Source organism: Neophocaena asiaeorientalis, unplaced genomic scaffold, assembly GCF_003031525.2.
Source record: "Neophocaena asiaeorientalis asiaeorientalis breed wild unplaced genomic scaffold, Neophocaena_asiaeorientalis_V1.1 scaffold648, whole genome shotgun sequence".
Lineage (NCBI taxonomy): Eukaryota > Metazoa > Chordata > Mammalia > Artiodactyla > Phocoenidae > Neophocaena > Neophocaena asiaeorientalis.
The window spans coordinates 6446452-6465788 of record NW_020172781.1 but is presented as its reverse complement, the minus strand read 5'-3'; the positions used below and the strand labels follow the sequence as shown (position 1 = coordinate 6465788).

Here is a 19337-nt window from a genome sequence, read left to right as displayed (position 1 = left end):
GATGGTGCCTTGGTGGTAAGATTTCAAGGGTTTACTGCCTTCTTACACACTATCTGAAATGTCTGCAAAGAGCTTGGATAAAATTAAGAAATGATTTGCAAGGCAAATAGCCAGAAGGGACTGGTCCCTTTCTTGAAGCATATAAATCCTTACCCAAAGCATCAGTCACATGGCACTGTGGGCTCTAGGTAGAAATCTTGGGGTGATTATGCTAGACAGTTTCAGAGGATCGTAGTTAGGACAGGTACGTCTGCTCCAGCACCCCTGAAAGCACTGGGGAAGCTAAGGTCTCAGGTGGTTGAAGGGACTGTCCCCAGGCCCTGGGATTCCCCTCACTCTAAGGATGAGGCACCCAGGCTGACCCTGCCGGGACCCCAGGACACAGCTGTGCTCGTGGCTCACATACCCGCTTCTGGCAGGACTGGCGGATGTCCTCCATCTCCTCCTCCGTGTCCTCTCGGTCCTTCTGGTGCATCTGCTCCATCCGCTCAATCTCCAGCTCAAACCGCTGGCGGAGCTGTGGGGGCGGCAAGGACAGCGCGTGAGGGTGACCCACGCCATCCGTGTCGTCCTTAGCATTTCAGCTGCAGTGTTCATTTTGGGACTGCATGGATGAGAGTCAAGTTACCCCCCCCACCCCGCCCCAGGCACCCAGGGAGGTCAGAAATGGTAGATAAATAGCCCAAATACTGCCTCTATCCCTTCTGTGGTCATAACGTCACTCATCAATCATACTCTTCGCCACTGCGTTTAGATATCATTTTGGAATCCTTCTCAACACTCTCAGGATGAAACAGATTTGTCATCCCTGGAGCAGGCATCAGGCAAGTTCTTCTAGATGGGCGGATAGGTGGGTGAATGGATGGTAGAATAAAAGTTTACTTATGAAGACAGGAAACCCTGGAGAGGGAGATGACTTGCCCAAGATGCTACCTTGACAATTCACTTTGCCTCTGATTAGTTACCTTGCTCTGTGGAAAACAGCCTTCTTAAGATACATTTGTGATAGTTAGATGAGATGACATATAAAGCGCAATGCCTGGCACAAAAAGACCACGTTTTCTTTCCCCATTATTTTGAAAACAGAGTAAGGATTGGCCCCTCCCTTCCCGGAAGCCTGACATAACCAAGAACTGTGTTCCCGTTAAGGAGATGAGCCTTTTCAGTGAGAGCCTCCACCACCTGCTCAGGGCAGGAAAAGAGCTGCGTGTGATGTTTAAGCGGTGCCATCTTACATAAAAGGCTCTAGAACTGGAGGCAGAAGTCATGGGACCCAATTCTAGTTCAAGAGTTTACTTTCTTGATTTTCATAATTCAGAGACTGATCCAAGCTCTTGCTTGTCAAGTTTTGTGGCATATTAGAATTACCTGGTGCCTTTTTTAAAAAAAATGTCAATTCCAGGGCTTCACTCTAGACCTACTGGGTCAGAATCTCCAGGATACGGGCCTCAGGAACCTATACTGTTAAGCTTTCATTGATCTATCCTCTTCGATGCTGTTGGTCATGGAGCAGCATGGAACCCACCAGTGCAGAGGGTCAGACTGTAGAAACTACAACGTCCTGACCATTTGCTACTCTACCCTGGCACCTCACAGCAAGCTTTCATGAGGCTACAATTGCTGCCTCTCTAACATGGACATGCAGTCGAAAAAAGACAACTGTGGTCTTTCCCAACGTTGATATTCTCTACTACATAGGACTGTGGCGAAGAGGAAGAAGAACGGTGTGCATCAGAGCCCCTATTGTAGTTCCCGGCAGAAAGCAGGCTCACTTTACAGGCCAACTTCCTTCCCTGCCTCCTTTAAAACGACAGAGGTTATGGGAAGGTAATCCAAAATGAGGAGCATTTAAAGCAAGTAAACGTAATATTTCTTTTCTATTTTTTCCCTAGCCTCTTGGACACTCCTGACATCTGCAATACCATTTATGTCAAGCTTATATGAGTTAACATAAAACTTCCTGGAAAAAGTGCTATGTTGTAATCAATAAATATCTCCTGGATGTCTACAATAGCCCAGTGCAGTGTGAGGTGATGGGTGAAGCTGAAGATGGATGAAAGGGTTGAGTCAGCTTCGCCTCCTGTGTAAGCTGACGGGGGGTACTGGGAAGCTGCATTCAGCTTCGGTCCCTGAGGTCACCGTAGCACATTTCTGCTTCCGAGCACCGAGTGGTCCCCTGGTGGCATTTTCAAGAGGTAACGCAACTTTCCAAAGTGCTCACTCTACTCTTGACTCTGGGTTTCTTTGTGACGCTGTTCCACCCTCTACGTCCCAGAACAACCTGCACAGATATCCCACCTCCTTCACGAACCTTCACAGATTCACAGCTGGGGTTGGGGGGAGGCTAGGGGGTTGACAAGGCTCCGACTTCCTTGTACAGATGAGGAGACTAAAATCTAGAGGAAAACGGGGGGCTCGCCTAACATCACACAGACCCCATCTGCATGGGATCATCTTGCAGTTCTATAAATGCCACGTGACCCCCCTGCCTCCAGGCCTTTGCAGTGGCTGTTCCCCCTGCCTGGAACTCTCCTCGTCAGCCGACTCAGACTCATCCTTCAGCTTTCAGCTTCAGTAAATATCACTTCCTCCAGGAAGTCTTCCCTGACTGTTCCAAACCTGCTCCCCAAACCAGATTCTGCAAGTTAAACCTCCCCGTAACATGCAGCATAACTACAACCTTCAGCAGAGTGGAGACCACATGCGTCTTGCTTACAGCTGCACCCCCAGCGTCCACCCCGTGCCTGGCACACAGTAGGTGCTTAATAAATACAGGTTTGACTGAGTAAAGATGCTGTTTTCTGAACCACTCCAGACTGTCCCTCCACGCCTGCCACATCCACGTCTCAAGGCTCAGCAGACTCCATCCCCATGGAGGGGGGATAAGCGAGAAGCAAGGGCCAGCGCCCCAGCCTCCCCCCGACTGCCCCCACTCCCTCACACCACTTCACCAGAGCAGCTCAGTTTATTTGCTTTTACGTATTCATGCTGCCTGGTCAGATGTTCTTGAAAAAGGAGTTCCAACCTTAAAACCATTTCATCATAATTACCCCTTATGAAATCCCACATGAGAAATTTCTTTAGAACTAAGCATCAAGAAAAGCCTTGCTTCCCCTTGAAAGCCTAGCTTGTTTTTATCTTGGGGATGATAAAAAAAAGCATGTAACTCACATTTCCTTTTTCTCTCTGGCCACCAGGAATTTTAGAGCTAAACCTATTAAGTGTGTAAGATCGTATGTTCTGCGTGTCTGCTTATTAATTCACCACCCCACCGTTCCTTAGCACCGGTTGTAATTTGTGTTTTTCTGGTTTGGCTTGTTCTATTTATTTTTCTATTTTATTACGCATACATCTTATAAGCTGCCTTGAATTCTTTGGGGAATGAGTTGGGCATATAAACAAACAAGCAGACAAAATATTCCTCAGCTGCTTCACTGAGGGGGCTGGTACAAAAGTATTGGATTCCTGCCTTACTCCCCTCAGTTATTTTGCATTTTCCAAAGATCGGGGCTCCCATCTCCCTGGAGGCTGTGCACAGCACAGGCAGCCGAGGCGCTGTGGAGTCAGACGGCGCAGGCTCCAAATCCCGTCCCTGAGCCTCAGTTTCCACATCCGTAAAGTGGGGATAATACTAATACCTCAGCATATAAATTTCTTGTGGAGATTGATGAGGTGAGATGTGAGGAGAGCTTAGGGCTGAGTCTGGTACACAGACAGAGCTCAATAAACACCAGATATTGGGTCAACAGTTATTTAATGAGTACCAACTATGCACCGGCCTCATTCCAGGCTCTGGAGATGCCCTGATAAGCAAAATCAACCAAAACGTCCTCCTGTTTCCCTGAAACTTATATCCTAATGCGGGAGAGAAGCATTGAGCACACTTTTTAAAGCACTATGGCATATGATGGCAGGTGCTTTGAAGGAGAACCAAACCGCTAAGGAGCGGCGTGGAGGTGGGGTTGTTTGCAAGAAGGAGACCAGGGCAAGCTTCTCGGAGGAGCTGACACTGACGCTTGCAGGATGGTAGGAGGGGGCTACATCATGAAAGGTCTGAACGTCAGACCTAGGGGGTTGAGGTGCTCTGGGGTACTAGGGAGCCACAGAAGGATGACGAGCAGCTGAGTGAGGCACTTATGTCGTATTTTGACAACAGCCTTCTGCACTGGAGTCAGCGTGGGGCAGGGCATCGCCCTGGACAGGACCTTCCTACCTGCTCCAGCTGCTTGATGGTGTTTTCCTGCTGGGTGTGGATTTTCTCTTGCTCGAGGGCGCTGGATTCCAGCTTCCAGAGCCTCTCCTTCAAGCCCGCAATGCAATTCTCCGCCAGAGAGGGTGACCCCAGCAGCTCCTGCTTCTGGGCCTGCAGCCGCTCCACCTCCTGCTTCAGCTGCAAGGTTTCTTGCTCCTTTCCCTACAGAGACAAGGTGGGCAGAGATCCAAAGTCACGTGACCATACTCCTGCCCCCCCCCCCCGGGACACCTCTACAACCTGCGGGAGGGCGCTTTCCACTGTTCAGTGCACGTCATCTCCACTGCCATCTCCACCTGGATCTCGCGGCCCCCCGTCGCGCCCCCTGTGGGACACCAAGGGCCCCTCCCTGGGACAGCTCAGACAGGCTGGGGTGGGGATTTTGTGGGAAGCAACGCCCTTGCCCCTAGAGCTAGACCTCAAAGCACAAACAGGAGGTGTTTGCCCTATTTGAAAGCTGTGTACCTGCCAAGGGTGGGCCTGAGATGTTGGAGCAGGGAAGCCAAGTGGCCAGGCATGCCTCTTCCAGGTTAGAAAGTCAGCTCCAGGGTGAAAGAAGTTTGGGCTACATCATGAAGGAGCTGCCCGCCAGGCTAAGAGGTGCAGAGGTTCTCCCAGAGTAATAGGGAGCCACAGCAGGCCTTGAGGAGCAGCTGAGGGAGGTGCCTGTGTCACATTTTAATCAAACCCCTCTGCACTGGCACCTGCAGGGGACAGGGCACTGCCCCTAGCTGGGTCTATAGCTAACTCATCCTGAGCAAGCCTCTCCCCGCTCCCAGGTGGGCAGCTCGGAAGTCAGGCAGGTGACTGGAGCAAGATCCTGAGGGACGTGGAGCTAGGGAGGCCTGCTTATCCATCACCTGCCACCCACGGTTTGCTGATTCAGGCGCGCTGGGCTCCGTGACGCCGCCGGCACTGGCCGACCAGGACGGCCACACGCAGAGCTCTCGCCCCGCACCATCGGCAGCAGGCGCGCGAGGGAGGGGTTTCCTGAGACCCCGCAACCAAGAGCCAGGGGGCGCTGTGCCCCCGCCCTCACCTTCAGCTGCTGCTGAAGCTTGCCCAGCTCGCACCGGACGCTGGTGTTCTCCTGGGCCACTTTCTCTCGGAGGCCCTTCTCAAACACGGACTCTCCCAGGGCCTGGGCCAGCTGCGTGTCAAACCTGTCAGAGCAGAACGCGGGTCACGGCCCCGAGGCGGGTGTGCCTGGGCCGGGGACGGGGGAGGGAAGGTGGGTGCTGGAGAGAGGCAGTTAGCTTGCTGAGAACCGCTAGGGAGAGAAAGAGAATTAAATGATGGAGGGTTTGTGGATGTGGGGTAGGAATCCTGAACACCAGAGGGCAACGCTGAGGGTTTACAGTTTCCACAAAAATACCGGACACTTATTTAAAATGTGATAAAAACATATACACAAAAATAAAAATAGAATAAAACTATACAAATAGAGAAAAAGAACAAAAAACATATAGATATATAGAAAAAACTGACCTAGCAGGTTTGCTGGCATACACCAAGGACCTTTAATTCTACAAGGCCCGGGCTTGGCATCTAATATCCATTGACTGGTACATGAATGTATTTATCTGCACAAACAAGGGACAGTCAACATTTCACATCGTGCATGATACTGTGGGGCTCATGCACTCATTAGCCATATTAGAGCACGGTTATTACTGATAGAATGCTGGACCGTTATACATTCCATCTTGTCTTCATTTGGTTCCTAGGCAGAAAACACAGAGACTGGACAGTCCTATGGGGGCCGTTGGGGAATCAGGAAGTACCTACTTTGGAGCGCACCTGCCCCTCCACGATGGTGGCCACTAGGTGGGAAGCGCTTCCTGGACTGGACATCATTCCACTCATCAGCCTCTGTCCCTATCGCAGGCGAGGAAACTGGAAGGGGCTCTGATAAGCCTCAATAAGATGTGACTTCGGTCACTTGCCCTCCGCCCACACAGAAAGGCCACGTGCGCCAGGGAACTGGCTGTGGCCAGAATGGCTAAACTGGGCATGGGGTTTTGGCCTTGGTGAGAAGAAGGTCTCCCTTGTTACAAGATTATCCAATGTCCCTTAACACTAGATGGTCATTCAAAGCCTCAAGACTCCTGAAAGAGCCAACTACAGGCCATATGAGGGGGGCCTACTGTTGGAAGGGCCCAGAGGCTTTCTGATTGGCTGTTGGTGACATCATTCAAGAGGCACTATTGGCTGCCTCTGAAATGGCCACACCGTGATGATGATAATGGTCCAGCAGTCCCAAAGTGCCAGGCTCTGAGCTGGGATCCATGGGGTCCTTATAACAGTTCAGTAAGAAACACATTATAATCATCTCATACAAGAGAAAACTGAAGTTCAGAGAGGTGAGTGATTCAGCCAAAATCCCAAAGTGGGTTTGAGCCAGCTTCTCTGCTGATCTAGCTGGTCCCCCATCTACCTGTTCATGCCCTGGAACAGGGAAGGAAAGACACTGGGGGCCAGACAGTGATGGATGTTTTAAAGGAGTCCTTACTGGGCCACCTGATGCCGAAGAATGCCTCCAACAGACCCTAACTTTTGGAACACACTGACCGACGAACTGCCTGAGGCCAGAGGGATTCACACCCTTCACCCCACTAGGAGCGGGCTGGGGGTCCAACCTCCCGTGGCTCCAGCACAGGCCTTTTCCCTGTGGCAGCAGCTGGGAGCTCCATCAGCCTTCGGAACTGAGCTTTGTGACCCATGAGTAACCATGGCAACAAGAAGCCAACCTCAAATGGAGCCATTCTGGGCCACTCTGAACTCAGAAGCCAAGGTGGGGCAGGGAACTCTATCAGCATGGAGACATCACTCCCTCCAGAGCCCAGCAAACTAAGGAGGCAGCTGCATCTACACTTCGATTAAGCTTAAAGAGGTGTGAGAGAGTAACACTAACTTCTAGATCTCTCCCTCACTATAGGCATTCTGCCTGAATTTCCACCGTTAGACAGAGACTTCTACTCCCTTATGGGCTCCCTGCTAAGATGCTAGCCCACCTAGAGAGGTAATGGCTGCTATTTGCAATGAGCATCAAAACATAAATTAACTTCTGCTAAGATATGGTAACGGAGTACAGAGCATGACAGGGCAGGTAGGTCTTAAGAAGAAGAAATGTAAGTATGATGAAATGGTGACTTTCCCGGTGGCCATCATGGGGAGGTTCTTGAGGACCTGGAATGAAAGATTCTGTCCAAGGGGGTCGATCACAGGGAAGACCAGAGAGATGGAATTCTCTGGCTGCATAAACTCCAAGGGCAGAACCCTGGCCCTGCCACCCATCAGAAATCTGAAACCCCCTCATAAGTCCTCTCAGAAGTAGAACCCACAGATAAGGGCCAGAATTGTCACAGCTGGCAGAAACCTGAGGGGTGATGGAGTCTCACTTCTCAATTTACAGATGGGGGTCTGTCAGAGCCACTCTTCAGCACCAGGTGGCCTGCTTAAGTCCAAGGACACAGCTCTGAAACATCAGTCACTGTCTGGCCCAGACAGGTAGTGTCACTTGACAAGGTCACCCAGGAAATGACCAAGGTGGGACTAAGCCATTCTCCCCACTGCAAGGACAAGGTTTAGCCAGAGCATCCATGGGGAGGTGGAAAAGGAAACAGAGTCAGTTATCAGCAAGAAGAGAATAAACTTCTCTCATTTTGGGGGGGCACTAATAACACCCCAAAGAGCTTCTTTCCCCCCCCCCCAAATGAAGGAGCCAGCTCAGGAAAGCTCAAAGGTGAATGAGAGAAACAATATTTAATGCAGATCGAGTTCAAAGCCTGTGCCAGTCCCAGGGAAATATAACTCAGCTTGCTACCTGGTGGAAATAGGCAACCTCGGCAAAACCACATCCTGGCACACATAGCAAGGTTTTTCTGTATTTTTATCCTGGATCTTCTCAAAGAGGCTGTATTTCATCTATTTGCCTCCTAGGAAGTTTCCATTAGGGCTTATCTGGCTCAGAACAAGACCCCTGCACACCTTTACCCTCACCAGGTGAGCTGAAGAACTTTGGACACAGCCAAGAAGTCCAGGGATGAAGCTGAGGTTGCATGTAAGGAGGCCTGTGAGTGTAAACTTGGGCTCCTGGTCTAGGCTCCACCCACGGAAACCTGCGACAGCACCGCTGGAAAGCAAGCACGGGAACCAGTGTGCAGATTCAAGACTGGCATCTTGCTTGTGCACAAAGCCCAGTCCCTGCCAGAACTGCTCACGTGAGCTGAGAGTCTAAACTTCAAATGAAAAGGGCACTGACTCAAGTTTTTGGCCTCCCCACCATTTTCAACAGTGAGAATAGGAACCAGACTCTAGTCCTGCGGGATCTACCAACTGTTATCACCTAGTCTTCACCACAAGGGAGGCGCTCCACCTAAGGAGAAGAATCAGGCTGAGAAGGGTTGAATGACTTGTCCAAGGTCACACAACTAGCAAGAGGCCCAGCTGGGACTTGAACCAGAACTTGCACCCCTAACCACGAGGCAAGGCTGTCTTTGCCCTCCACAATGAACTCTACACTTGATAAGTGGGGATGCGGAGGCCCAGAGGGGCCAAGAAAGTTCCCCAAGCTCACATGGTCAGTTGGTAATAGAGCTGAGACTGGGTAACAGAAAAGAATTATTTCTTGCTAGATTCTTGGGAGAACCATATAGGAATGTGTGAGGGGAGAGAGAGGAAAATTAGAGCAGAACAAGGATGATAGGCTCCATGGATGAAGAGCCCTGACTGAAGTGGAGGGGTTTGGAAGAATCCAGAGACCCCAGAAGACCCCAGCACCCAGGTGATGATGTGGAACTCGACTCACTTCTTCTGCTTCTTCTCTAGCTCGTGGTTTCGGCTCTGCTGGTTCTCCAGCAGGAAGTGGGTGTCCTGCAGGTCGGAGGTCAGATGGTGGCACTTCCTCTTCAGCTGCTGGGCCATCCTCCTGGCCCCCTCGTAAGCACTCTGCAGCTCCCCAAGCTGTGGGAGGAGTAGAACAAATCAGCCATCTCTGTCAGCGCCAAACTGCCCCCTACTTTATAGGTCAAGTAGCTGCTGTTTCCAGTGTGAGTGTAATGGGAAGAGAATAGGAACAGGGGCTGGAATGACCCCGTCCTGACCACTTTTCACCTGTGTCACCGTGAGGAAGCTACTTCTCTGAGCTTCAGTTTGCTTGGGGATAAAACGGGGGGCGGGGGTGTCTATCATTCTCTTAGGGTTTTTAATTTTCCTCAATAATCCTCCTGCCAGTGTGCCCACAGATTCTTTACATGCCCTGCCTCAACTCGACAGCCCCTTAAGGACTATGCATAATTGATAACCCCATCAGTGGGCATAATCTGGGGAGACGCATGCGGATCAGCCATGAAGCAGCCAAAATGGCACATGGAGAAAATCTGACCAGGAAACCCCTGAGACAGGCTCTAAAGGTCAGGGCGGTAACTGGCACTTGAGATGGGCTGACTTCCACGGGGACACGCGCTGCTGGAAGCAAACAGAAAAGCCACGGCACTTGCATCTTCCTCCAGGAAACACCCTCCCAAATGTCCTAGTTTAGATCTGGGAGAGACGGCAACTCAGCACACTCGCTTTGAAGAAATGGCCTCATTAAAGCATTGCTTTAAATAAGCAAAACGCTGAGTTAATGAAGCCTGTAATTCTAAATTCAGTATTTGAAGGCAAATGGGATGTTTTCATATATTCTGCTGCTCAGAAAAAGGTTGCACTTCTATTACTTTGTAACGTAGCACGAGTATCCCTCCTTCCTTGGGGAGGCTGACCCGACTTTATAATTTGTTATAAAAAGAACTGGGCTGTTCCCCTGTGGCTGTCCCTCACTGGTTATCTATGTCTTCTGAGCGTCATGATACAAGGTCCAGCTTGGAAGTGACCCCTAAAACCATCTCCAGAGAGCCTCACTTCCACCGTTTATAAAATCCCGTGTGATCTCATCGTGGCCCACCTCTGCAAGTTGATTCCATGATACTTTGCTCTCACAATGAGGAGATATATACACATACATAAAATAGCAGGGCAGGAAATACGACTTCAACTCTTATTGTGCTAACCTCTAGTGGGGACACCAAGAAGTAAGCAGATACTCACAACACGGCATGATGAGGCTTACATCGGGGAAATAATTCAGGGGCACCCAACCCAATCTGTGTCAGGGAAGACTTTCTGGAGGGAAGGACATTTAAGCTGAGATCTTAAGGTTAGTTGGAGATATCTAGGTAGGGAAAGAAAGTGTTCTAGGAAAAGGAAACAGCATATGCAAAGGCCCAGAGGTGAGAAAGAATAAGGCTTTTTGGAAGGAGGGGGGAAAAAAGGGAATGGAACAGAACAGAGAGTCCAGAAAAAGACCCAAAGAAATACAGTCAGTCAATCTTTTACGAAGAGGCAAATGCTATACAGTGAAGCAAAGACAATCTTTTCGACAAACGGTGCTGAACCAAGTGGTCATCCACGTGCCAAAAAAATGGATCTAGACACAGATTTTACACAAAAATGAACTTAAAATGGATCACAGACGTAAATGTAAAATGCAAAACTATAAAGCTCCTGGAAGATAACACAGGAGAAAACCTTGATGACCTTGGATTTGGCAAATGACTTTTTAGATATGACACCAAAGGCACAACCCATGACAGAAAGAATTTATAAGCTGGACTTTATTAAAACTAAAAATTTCTGCTCTGCAAAAGACATTATCAAGAGAATGGAAAACCACTGACAGGAAGAAAATATTTGCAAAAGACATATCTGATAAAGAACTTACCCAAGATATACAAGGAACTCTTAAAATCCAATGATTACAAAACAAACAACTCAAATAAAAAACAGGCCAAAGACCTTAACAGACACTTCACCAAAGAAGGTTACTGATGGCAAATAAGAATATGAAAATATGTTCCACCTTAAGTCATCAGGGAAATTAAAACAAGATACTACTACACACCTATTAAAATGACTAGAATACAGAACACTTACAACACCAAATGCTGACAAGGATGTGGAGCAACAAGAACTCTTACACATTGCTGATGGGAATGCAAAATGGTACAGCCACTTTGGAAGACAGTGTGATGGTTTCTTACAAAACTCAACATACTCTTACCATATGATCCAGAAACCATGTACTTTGGTATTCACCCAAAGGCACTGAAAGCTTACATCCACATAAACACCTGCACATGGATATTTACTGACAAAACATGGAAGCAACTGAGATGTCCTTCAGCAGGTGAATTGATAAATGAACTGTGATACATCCAGATGATGGAATATTATTCAGAGCTAAAGAGAAATGAGTTATCAAGCTATAAATGAAAAGATGTGGAGGAACCTCAAATGCATATTCATAAGTGAAAAAAGCCAATCTCAAAAGGCTACATATGGTATGATTCCAACTATATGACATTCTGGAAAAGGCGAAGCTATGGGGACAGTAAAAACATCAGTGCTTGCCAGAGGCTGGGGGTGAGGGTAAACTGATGGAGCACAGAGGATTTTTAGGGCAGTGAATCTATATGCATGAAACTATAATATGGATACATGTCATTATACATTTGTCCAAACCCATAGAATACATGACAGTAGGGTAAGCCCTAACGTAAACTACAGCAAACTGCAGTCTTTAGTGATGGGTCAATGAACGTTCATTGATTGTAACAAATGTCCCACTCTGGTGGACGATGTTGATAATGGGGGAGGCTATGCAAGTGTAGGGATAGGGGGTAGATGGGAAACCTCTGTACCTTCCTCTCAATTTTCCTGTGAGCCTTAAACAACTGAGTTGGTCGGATTCAGTGGTGTGCTGGAGCTGTCTCATACCAACTTAAAAGAGCTGATTCTGCACATCTCTTCCCAGTTCCACATTCAGTGACATCACAATGGTAGCCTGAAATTGGCCATGGTGGGAACATTTACACCACGGAAATCGGCAACTGGCAAACATTACATATCAGGGTCTGTTTTTAGAGTGACAGTTTATCAGCACACCACAGGTTAAAGTGTAGACTGGGTAGAATGCAGACTAGCGGTGGTTGGAGACAATGCAAAACAGAGGCCAAACTACTCTCATCTAGATATGCCAGACAAGGTTACATTATATTTGTAATGCCCAGCTGCACTTTCAAGAAAAAAAGGGAAATTGTAGGATGTCAGAAATGCAGAGGCCACAAAACAAGAACACTCATGGTAGATGCTAACACTATGGCAGCCAAGGTGGGGGAGAAGAAGAGCAGCAGAAAGATCCAGAAACATCCCTAATGATAGAGGCTGTGTTCAAACGCCCAGAGGGAGACAGGAGACAAGGCCTTGGGGCCATGGAAGGTGGGAGCTTGGAAGGAAGACCCTTGCACTAAGCCAGGACCTTGAAAGAGCTGCACCTATGTGACAGGGGGCAAGGAAAGCTCCACCCATGGCCTGGAAGGTGGTAAGAATGCTTGCTGCCACTCTGGCTCCCAGTCAGGGAGAAAGGATTCCCGTGAGAAATCAAAACCCCAGGTCTGTGCCTCATGTGGGTTCAAAGCTCAGCCTGACACTTTGGACAGGCTGCAAGAATCTGAAATGCAGAATTTATTTAGCATAACCTCGGGGGCTGCTGCAGAAAAAAAAGTGCAAAAGTGCTTCTTCTAAGAGGAACACATCCAAAAACATAAGACTCCATTTAAAATCAATAAAAAGGTTTTAAAAATTTTTTTTGTGTGTTTTTTTTTTTTTTTGCATTACGTGGGCCTCTCACTGTTGTGGCCTCTCCCATTGTGGGACAGAGGCTCCGGACGCGCAGGCTCAGCGGCCATGGCTCACAGGCCCAGCCGCTCCGCGGCATGTGGGATCCTCCCGGACAGGGGAACGAACCTGCGTCCCCTACATCGGCAGGTGGACTCTCAACCACTGCGCCACCAGGGAAGCCCTAAAATTTTTTAAATATGATAGAGTCAATTAAAAAAAAAAAATACACTTTGGACAGGCTGCAAGAATCTGAAATGCAGAATTTATTTAGCATAACCTCGGGGGCTGCTGCAGAAAAAAAAGTGCAAAAGTGCTTCTTCTAAGAGGAACACATCCAAAAACATAAGACTCCATTTAAAATCAATAAAAAGGTTTTAAAATTTTTTAAAATATGATAGACTCAATAAAAAAAAAGAAAAAAAGCTAAAGACACATAAAATCTCACCACAAGAGTCAGAAGGGAAAAAAGGAACATCTACAATGCAGACCACGTGGGGCTGGTGTGTGAGAGGCGCCTGCAGAAGATGAACTCACAATCAAAATTTACAGAACACACAGGCAAACAATTCCCAGTGATAGTCAGTCTAACTTGCAATAACAGAACGACCTGAAAGAGATGCTGAAAGATCCCTTGGCTGCTGTGTGATTGAGGGGAGAGGCTGGAAGCAATGAGACCAGTTAGGAGGCTGTTGCTCTGATCTAGACCAGAGATGGAGGTGGCAGGTTAGGCTAGGGGCAATGGGGGCTGATATCATTTGACTATTTTAAGGGCACATTACAATCATTTTACAGATGAGAAACCTGAGACCCACAAGGTAAAAGTGCTTTCCACAAGGTCAAAGCAGAAAGGGAACTGGAACTCAGGTATCCCAAGCTCACTTTCATGCTCTTTAGTCCACTCGCATGTAGAGAAACTATCACCCATATCCCATAGCGACCTGCATGTGTAATATCAGTGGAGGCGGAGAAGCACGGAACAGGTGATGCCCTCTCTCCCTTCCTGGGTTCAGCCAACACCCTGAAGAGGGAGGTGAGACCCTGCCCAATCGCTGCCACTTTTGCAACCCAGACTATCTCCCCCCAGCCTTACCTTCTGCTCCAGCTCGTTCCTAGACGCCAGCTCCGAGGCCAGCCTCTCCTCGGACTGCTGGAGACGCTTCCTGAGGAACTCGTTCTCCATCTGAGCACAGTCGAAGCGCATCTGCCACTCGTCCGCTGTTTAACAGAGTCAGAGAGGCCAGGACGGGAGGCTCAGTGAACGAGGGTGGTTCTCTCCCACAGTCTTAGCTCTTTGTGCACAATTTCACAGTGTTAATAGAATTCCTGAGGCTCGACCTCAGGCTTCAGATTAGGAAATCCCACTTTAAGTCCAAGCTTTAAAAACCACTTCCTCCAGGCAGCCTGCCCTGACTACCTCCAGGTGTCTAACGTTATTGACCACTCACTATTTTAAGCTTGGTCGTTTTACACTGTTCAATTTCTCTACAAGTGTTAAAGACCTTTTTTTCCCCAAGGAAAGCCCATAATTTTTCAGGGTAGGGGAGCTGTTTTAGTCATTTGCGGGTTTCTCCACACCCTCTAGAAGAGTCCCACACACACAGCCGTTCCCCCCCACATGGTAACGCAAGTTCACCAACTGGAGTCATCCTACTGGCCTACCACACTGGGTGACAAGAGTATAAAATCAGAGACTGTTGGTTGAATTAATTAACAAATAAATCAATGAGCAATAATTAAAGTGCCTATTAAATGAAGAGCAACAGACACACTGGTCGCAAGATGTCTCTATGTGATAGCAAAACAATCCCTTGATTTGGTAAAAATCTAAAAAAAACCATTTGCTGGTGTGATGCAAACTGTTTGGCTGAAGAGAACAGGTTACAGTAAGTTGTGGTATCTTTTAACTGAATAATAGAGGAACATCCTTTAAGGTAACGGAGACGTGGAAAACACTGCGCAAATAGTTTACGATACTGCCCCATCCATTTCTCCATCCATCCATCCATCCATCATCCATTGTTCCATCTACCTTCCGTCCATCCAAACACTCACTGGGCACATTACTCCATGCCAGGCACAAGGGATCATGAATAAGAAACCATTCTATCTTCTGGAAGTATCTACTTGTGGAGACAAACATGTAAAAATTCAGCTTCAACACAGCATGACCAGTAGTCTCATAAAGGAACTTAAGGAAATCCAGAAGAGGACTCAGACTCTTAAGGGCAGCAAACTCTGTTTTGTTCATGATTGTGTCCAAAGGACTTACTACGATGCCCAGCATATCATAAACACTCCATAACTTTCACTGGAGAGGTGGGTGGATGGATGTTAGGGCGCACGGAGAGGTGGGTACGTGGATGGATGAATGGATGGTAGGACTGAGGTCTTGTAGGAGTTCACCCCAATAGGGATTCTCACATAAAACAGAAGAATGATATAACTGTAAGAAGTCAGAGCCTCTTCAAGTCTCCATCAAGGTGAATAATATCATGGTAGGAAAGGAATCCTACCTCCCCACCAGGTAAAAAGTCTCAAGTAGCAAACAGCACAGCCTGCAAAAGGAAGGGGCAGCAGAAAGGATTTCTGAGGCAGCCTGTGTACTCTGTGCTCCAGAGAGGGGTGTGAGGGGGCAACACGAACAGATGAGGAAACTTCTCCATTCTTCAAGGCTGATTTCCACCTCCAGCCTCCCTCCCCATGGGCACCATTCTTCACCAGTACGTATAAGTGAGCCCTTCATTTTCCAAAGTCACATCCTTCCTGGGTTTCTCTGACCTCACCATTCACATTGCAAGTTTCTTGAGAGCAGAGCCCAACTAAAATTCTATAAACCACCCGCCGACACACAACAGTCTGGCTCAGTGCTGGACGCATACCGTAAAAGGTTCTCTTTAAATACTTAACCATGTATAGTGGGAAAACATATATTTTTAGTAATTTCTACTCCACCTTGATCCACAGAAGAGGCTGTGATGCCACTGCACTGGTGTGATTAAAGTGTTTTATTGCTTTTTTCAACCTTCCTGTATTTTTGAAATTTTCTGTAATGAGCATGTATTACTTTCATAATGAAAAACAAAAGATTTGTGGATTCGCTTCCTGGAATAAGCATCCCGAGCTGAAAGCCTGCACAGCTAAGGTGCTCATGAGCTAAGCACATTTCCCCCATCGTCCGACTCCCGTATCTTTGCACAGGAAAACAAAGGGCCGGGGAGTATCATTCAGACATAAATCACAGTCGGGATGGAACTGGGGCTGATGTTCTTCTGGGGAAATTGTGCCGGTTCTGGGCCAACACGTTCCCCACTCCCTGCATGGACCCTGCCTTGTTGGGTCTCAGGTATGTGAGAACCTCAGACTCCTGTGGATTAACCTCCCTGGTAAACGCCTGCCCTGGGGGCAGCCAGGAGGAGAGGATAACGAGAGGAGAGCAGGAAGCAAGTGTGCCCTGCCTCTCCTCCACCACCTCCGACCTTGGCTCCTCTGAGTGTCCCTGATGTTTCTAGGGCATTGATTCTCTGGGGGCACTGAAGGAATGGTATCAATGTTTCATAAAGGCTGACAGGCACGCTGGGAATCCTCCTCAGCTGACTCATTTAGACTGGGAAGAGGAAGTGACAAAGATGTCATCCTGCCCATCCAGCCATGAGAGGCGAGTCCCCAGGTTACCGTCTAAGGCGGGCACCACCAGGAACCCCTGGCTCCTCCGAACATACCTCTCATTGGGCAATTCAGGGGTCCTCTCACCCTCTCTCCATTCATTCAGTAACTGCTAAGTGCCTGACATCACTTTTAAATGAGGACAGTAGTCGCTGCTCCACAGGTGATGAGCAGGGATAATGATCCTGCTATCAGTAATATCAGAAATAATGATAAACTAACAGCTATTCAGCATTCTGTACCACGCACGTGGCTAAATGCTTTCCATTAATCATCTATGGCTACATCCATTGGAGAGATGAGAAAACCGAGGCCCGATAATGTCTTTGCCCAAAGCCACCCATCTAATAAGCAATGGAGTCTAGAGTCAAATCGAGTCAAATCCAGAAATGGGATTTTACAGATTTCACTTTTTAACCACTGAGCTGCCTTTCTCAAAAATTATATTAAAAAGACTCATATAAATATAAGGGTGCCCTGCCCATCCATAGAACCACTAATTTTTTTTTTTGCGGTACGCGGGCCTCTCACTGTTGTGGCCTCTCCCGTTGCGGAGCACAGGCTCTGGACGCGCAGGCTCAGCGACCATGGCTCACGGGCCCAGCCGCTCCGCGGCATGTGGGATCTTCCCGGACTGGAGCACAAACCCGTGTCCCCTGCATCGGCAGGCGGACTCTCAACCACTGTGCCACCAGGGAAGCCCAGAACCACTATATTTTTAAATCATTCTCTGCATTATTACTAAACAGCACCTGCCACACTGATAATTTATCACTTGGGATATTGTTGGACTATCTGTTTAATGCCTGTGTCTTCCGCTGGGCTGAGAAGGCAAGGACTGTTCCTTTCTCTCCGCCAATGTCTCAGCCCCTAATGCAGCGCCTAGAGCATCGTGAGTGCGCAGTACATGTGAATGAATGGAATAAAAGGACAGCTTTTCCACCAGCGTCTAATCCCATGGGTCCCAGTGGCTCACCTCCTCCAGTGCGACTCCTTTCCAAATCATTCAAGCGAATTTTCTGCTGGGCTTCTTCCAACTGCTTTTCCACTTCTCCCAAATTCTTCTGGACTTGCTCATACTTGCTCTGGAAGAGAGGTCTCAAGGTTTCAAACTGGAGCTAGACAGAGGCCATCTCACCTAAGGTGCCTCCAAACCAGTACTGGCCACCTACCCCCTGCACAGTCTTCACCCAGGACACCTGCAGGGCCAAGACTTAGGAAGGCTCAAATGTCCTCCAGGACTCCGAGTGTGGGAGTCGGTAAGCCTGTGCATCCCAGATGTGAGCACGGGGCGGCGGGGGTGGTGGCAGGCCCGCCTCTCCCAGCCACTCTGCTCGGCCGCTCCCAGCCCCGGCACTCCCGACCACTCGCCTTTAGCTCCTGAACTTCCCGGGAGGCCCGCAGCCGCTCTGCCCGCTCACTCTCCAGCACGTGGCAGGCCACGTCCCCTTTGAAGCGCTCCTCGGCCAGCTCTGCGGTCAACTCCGCAATCTGGGAGGGGGAGGGGGAGGCAGGGTTACTTGCGGGCGCTGCATGCCCTTCCGCCTCCACACACACTCCACAGGACCACCCTTGGACTAATCACTGGGTCTTCTCGCAAGGCAACCCTTCAGCATAAGGTAGCTAAGAGCACGGGCGCTGGAATTTTACTGGTCCAGGTGTGTTAGAATCCCTGGCTTAACACTCTGAACCAGGCAGGACGCCTCTCGGACACTCAGTTCTCTCAGCTTTAGCGGGGGCGGGGATAACTGAGAGAATTGTCGTGAGGATTAAGATGATCCACGTAAAGCTTAGCACGGTGCCCAGCACACAGTAAGCATTCAATTAAAACCCACTTGTTCTAGTAGAAACTCTCCTTAGCCATCCTTCAGGGAGCCATCTCACTGGGCCAACCAACAGGCTCCCTCAGTAAGACACGCTCACGGGTGCCCACCTCCCAGGGATGCTCTCAGCCAGGAAACACCTGCACAGTTCCCCAGGGTCCACCTGCCCCTACCAGGTGACAGCCACGCTCACCCGGTATCGGCTGTGTGTGCTCCCAACCTGTTTATGTCTCATACACTTTTACCACCATTACCTATCCTATTAGCTATTACATAAACCTGTAAAATGGGACCAGGCAAAGAGTTTCCATGAAAACTAGGTTGAATGCTTTGGACGTAACAAACACAAGTGAGTTGCTTCTTAAAATTCTGTCAAACAGGTGTAGGTGCAAAAACTATAAAGAAAAAACCAGAAGTAAAAAATTTAGGCTTTTGCATTCAAATTTCTTTGCCATTTGCTCTGCTTTAAAGAAATCAAAACTGGAAATCATGTAGCTGTGTGTTAGGGGTGTGGTCCAAAAAAGAAGCAGGTCTGGGGTCAGACGCTTATCCTCAAAAGGGCTTTGGTCCTACCTCAGTAAGTTGAGGTAGACACGTTTAAAGTTAAAAATAAAAATGTTTATTTTTAAATGAATTCCCACTTGCACTGACTTTTTTTTTACCCCCCAAAGTAACCGGCCAACACCAAACACCAAACAGGTCAGTGCTTCTGCGGTCTTATTGTTCCAAAATAGTCTTCTGGGTTAAAGGATATGCCAAAGAAAGTGAGGAGAGAAACATATGAGTGGACAGTTTAGACCAAGAGGCACAGAACTGACCTTGAACAGAAGAGGAGTCCTCATGAAACTGAGGCTACCCCTCGTGTGAGGCAATGGCTC

The 19337-nt window shown here is 48.5% G+C and overlaps 1 protein-coding gene across 1 annotated transcript in view; it reads right to left on the bottom strand.

The window, feature by feature from the left end:
- Positions 1 to 19337, bottom strand: part of MYO18B (myosin XVIIIB) — a 236926-nt gene that overhangs the window by 98358 nt on the left and 119231 nt on the right. Inside the window, exons 27-33 of the mRNA XM_024741392.1 lie at positions 18008 to 18127; positions 17613 to 17721; positions 14064 to 14188; positions 9063 to 9217; positions 5292 to 5415; positions 4214 to 4414; positions 407 to 517 (exon numbers count right to left, since the gene is read on the bottom strand). Coding sequence (XP_024597160.1) covers positions 407 to 517; positions 4214 to 4414; positions 5292 to 5415; positions 9063 to 9217; positions 14064 to 14188; positions 17613 to 17721; positions 18008 to 18127 — 945 coding nt within the window. The remainder of the gene's footprint in view (positions 1 to 406; positions 518 to 4213; positions 4415 to 5291; positions 5416 to 9062; positions 9218 to 14063; positions 14189 to 17612; positions 17722 to 18007; positions 18128 to 19337) is intronic.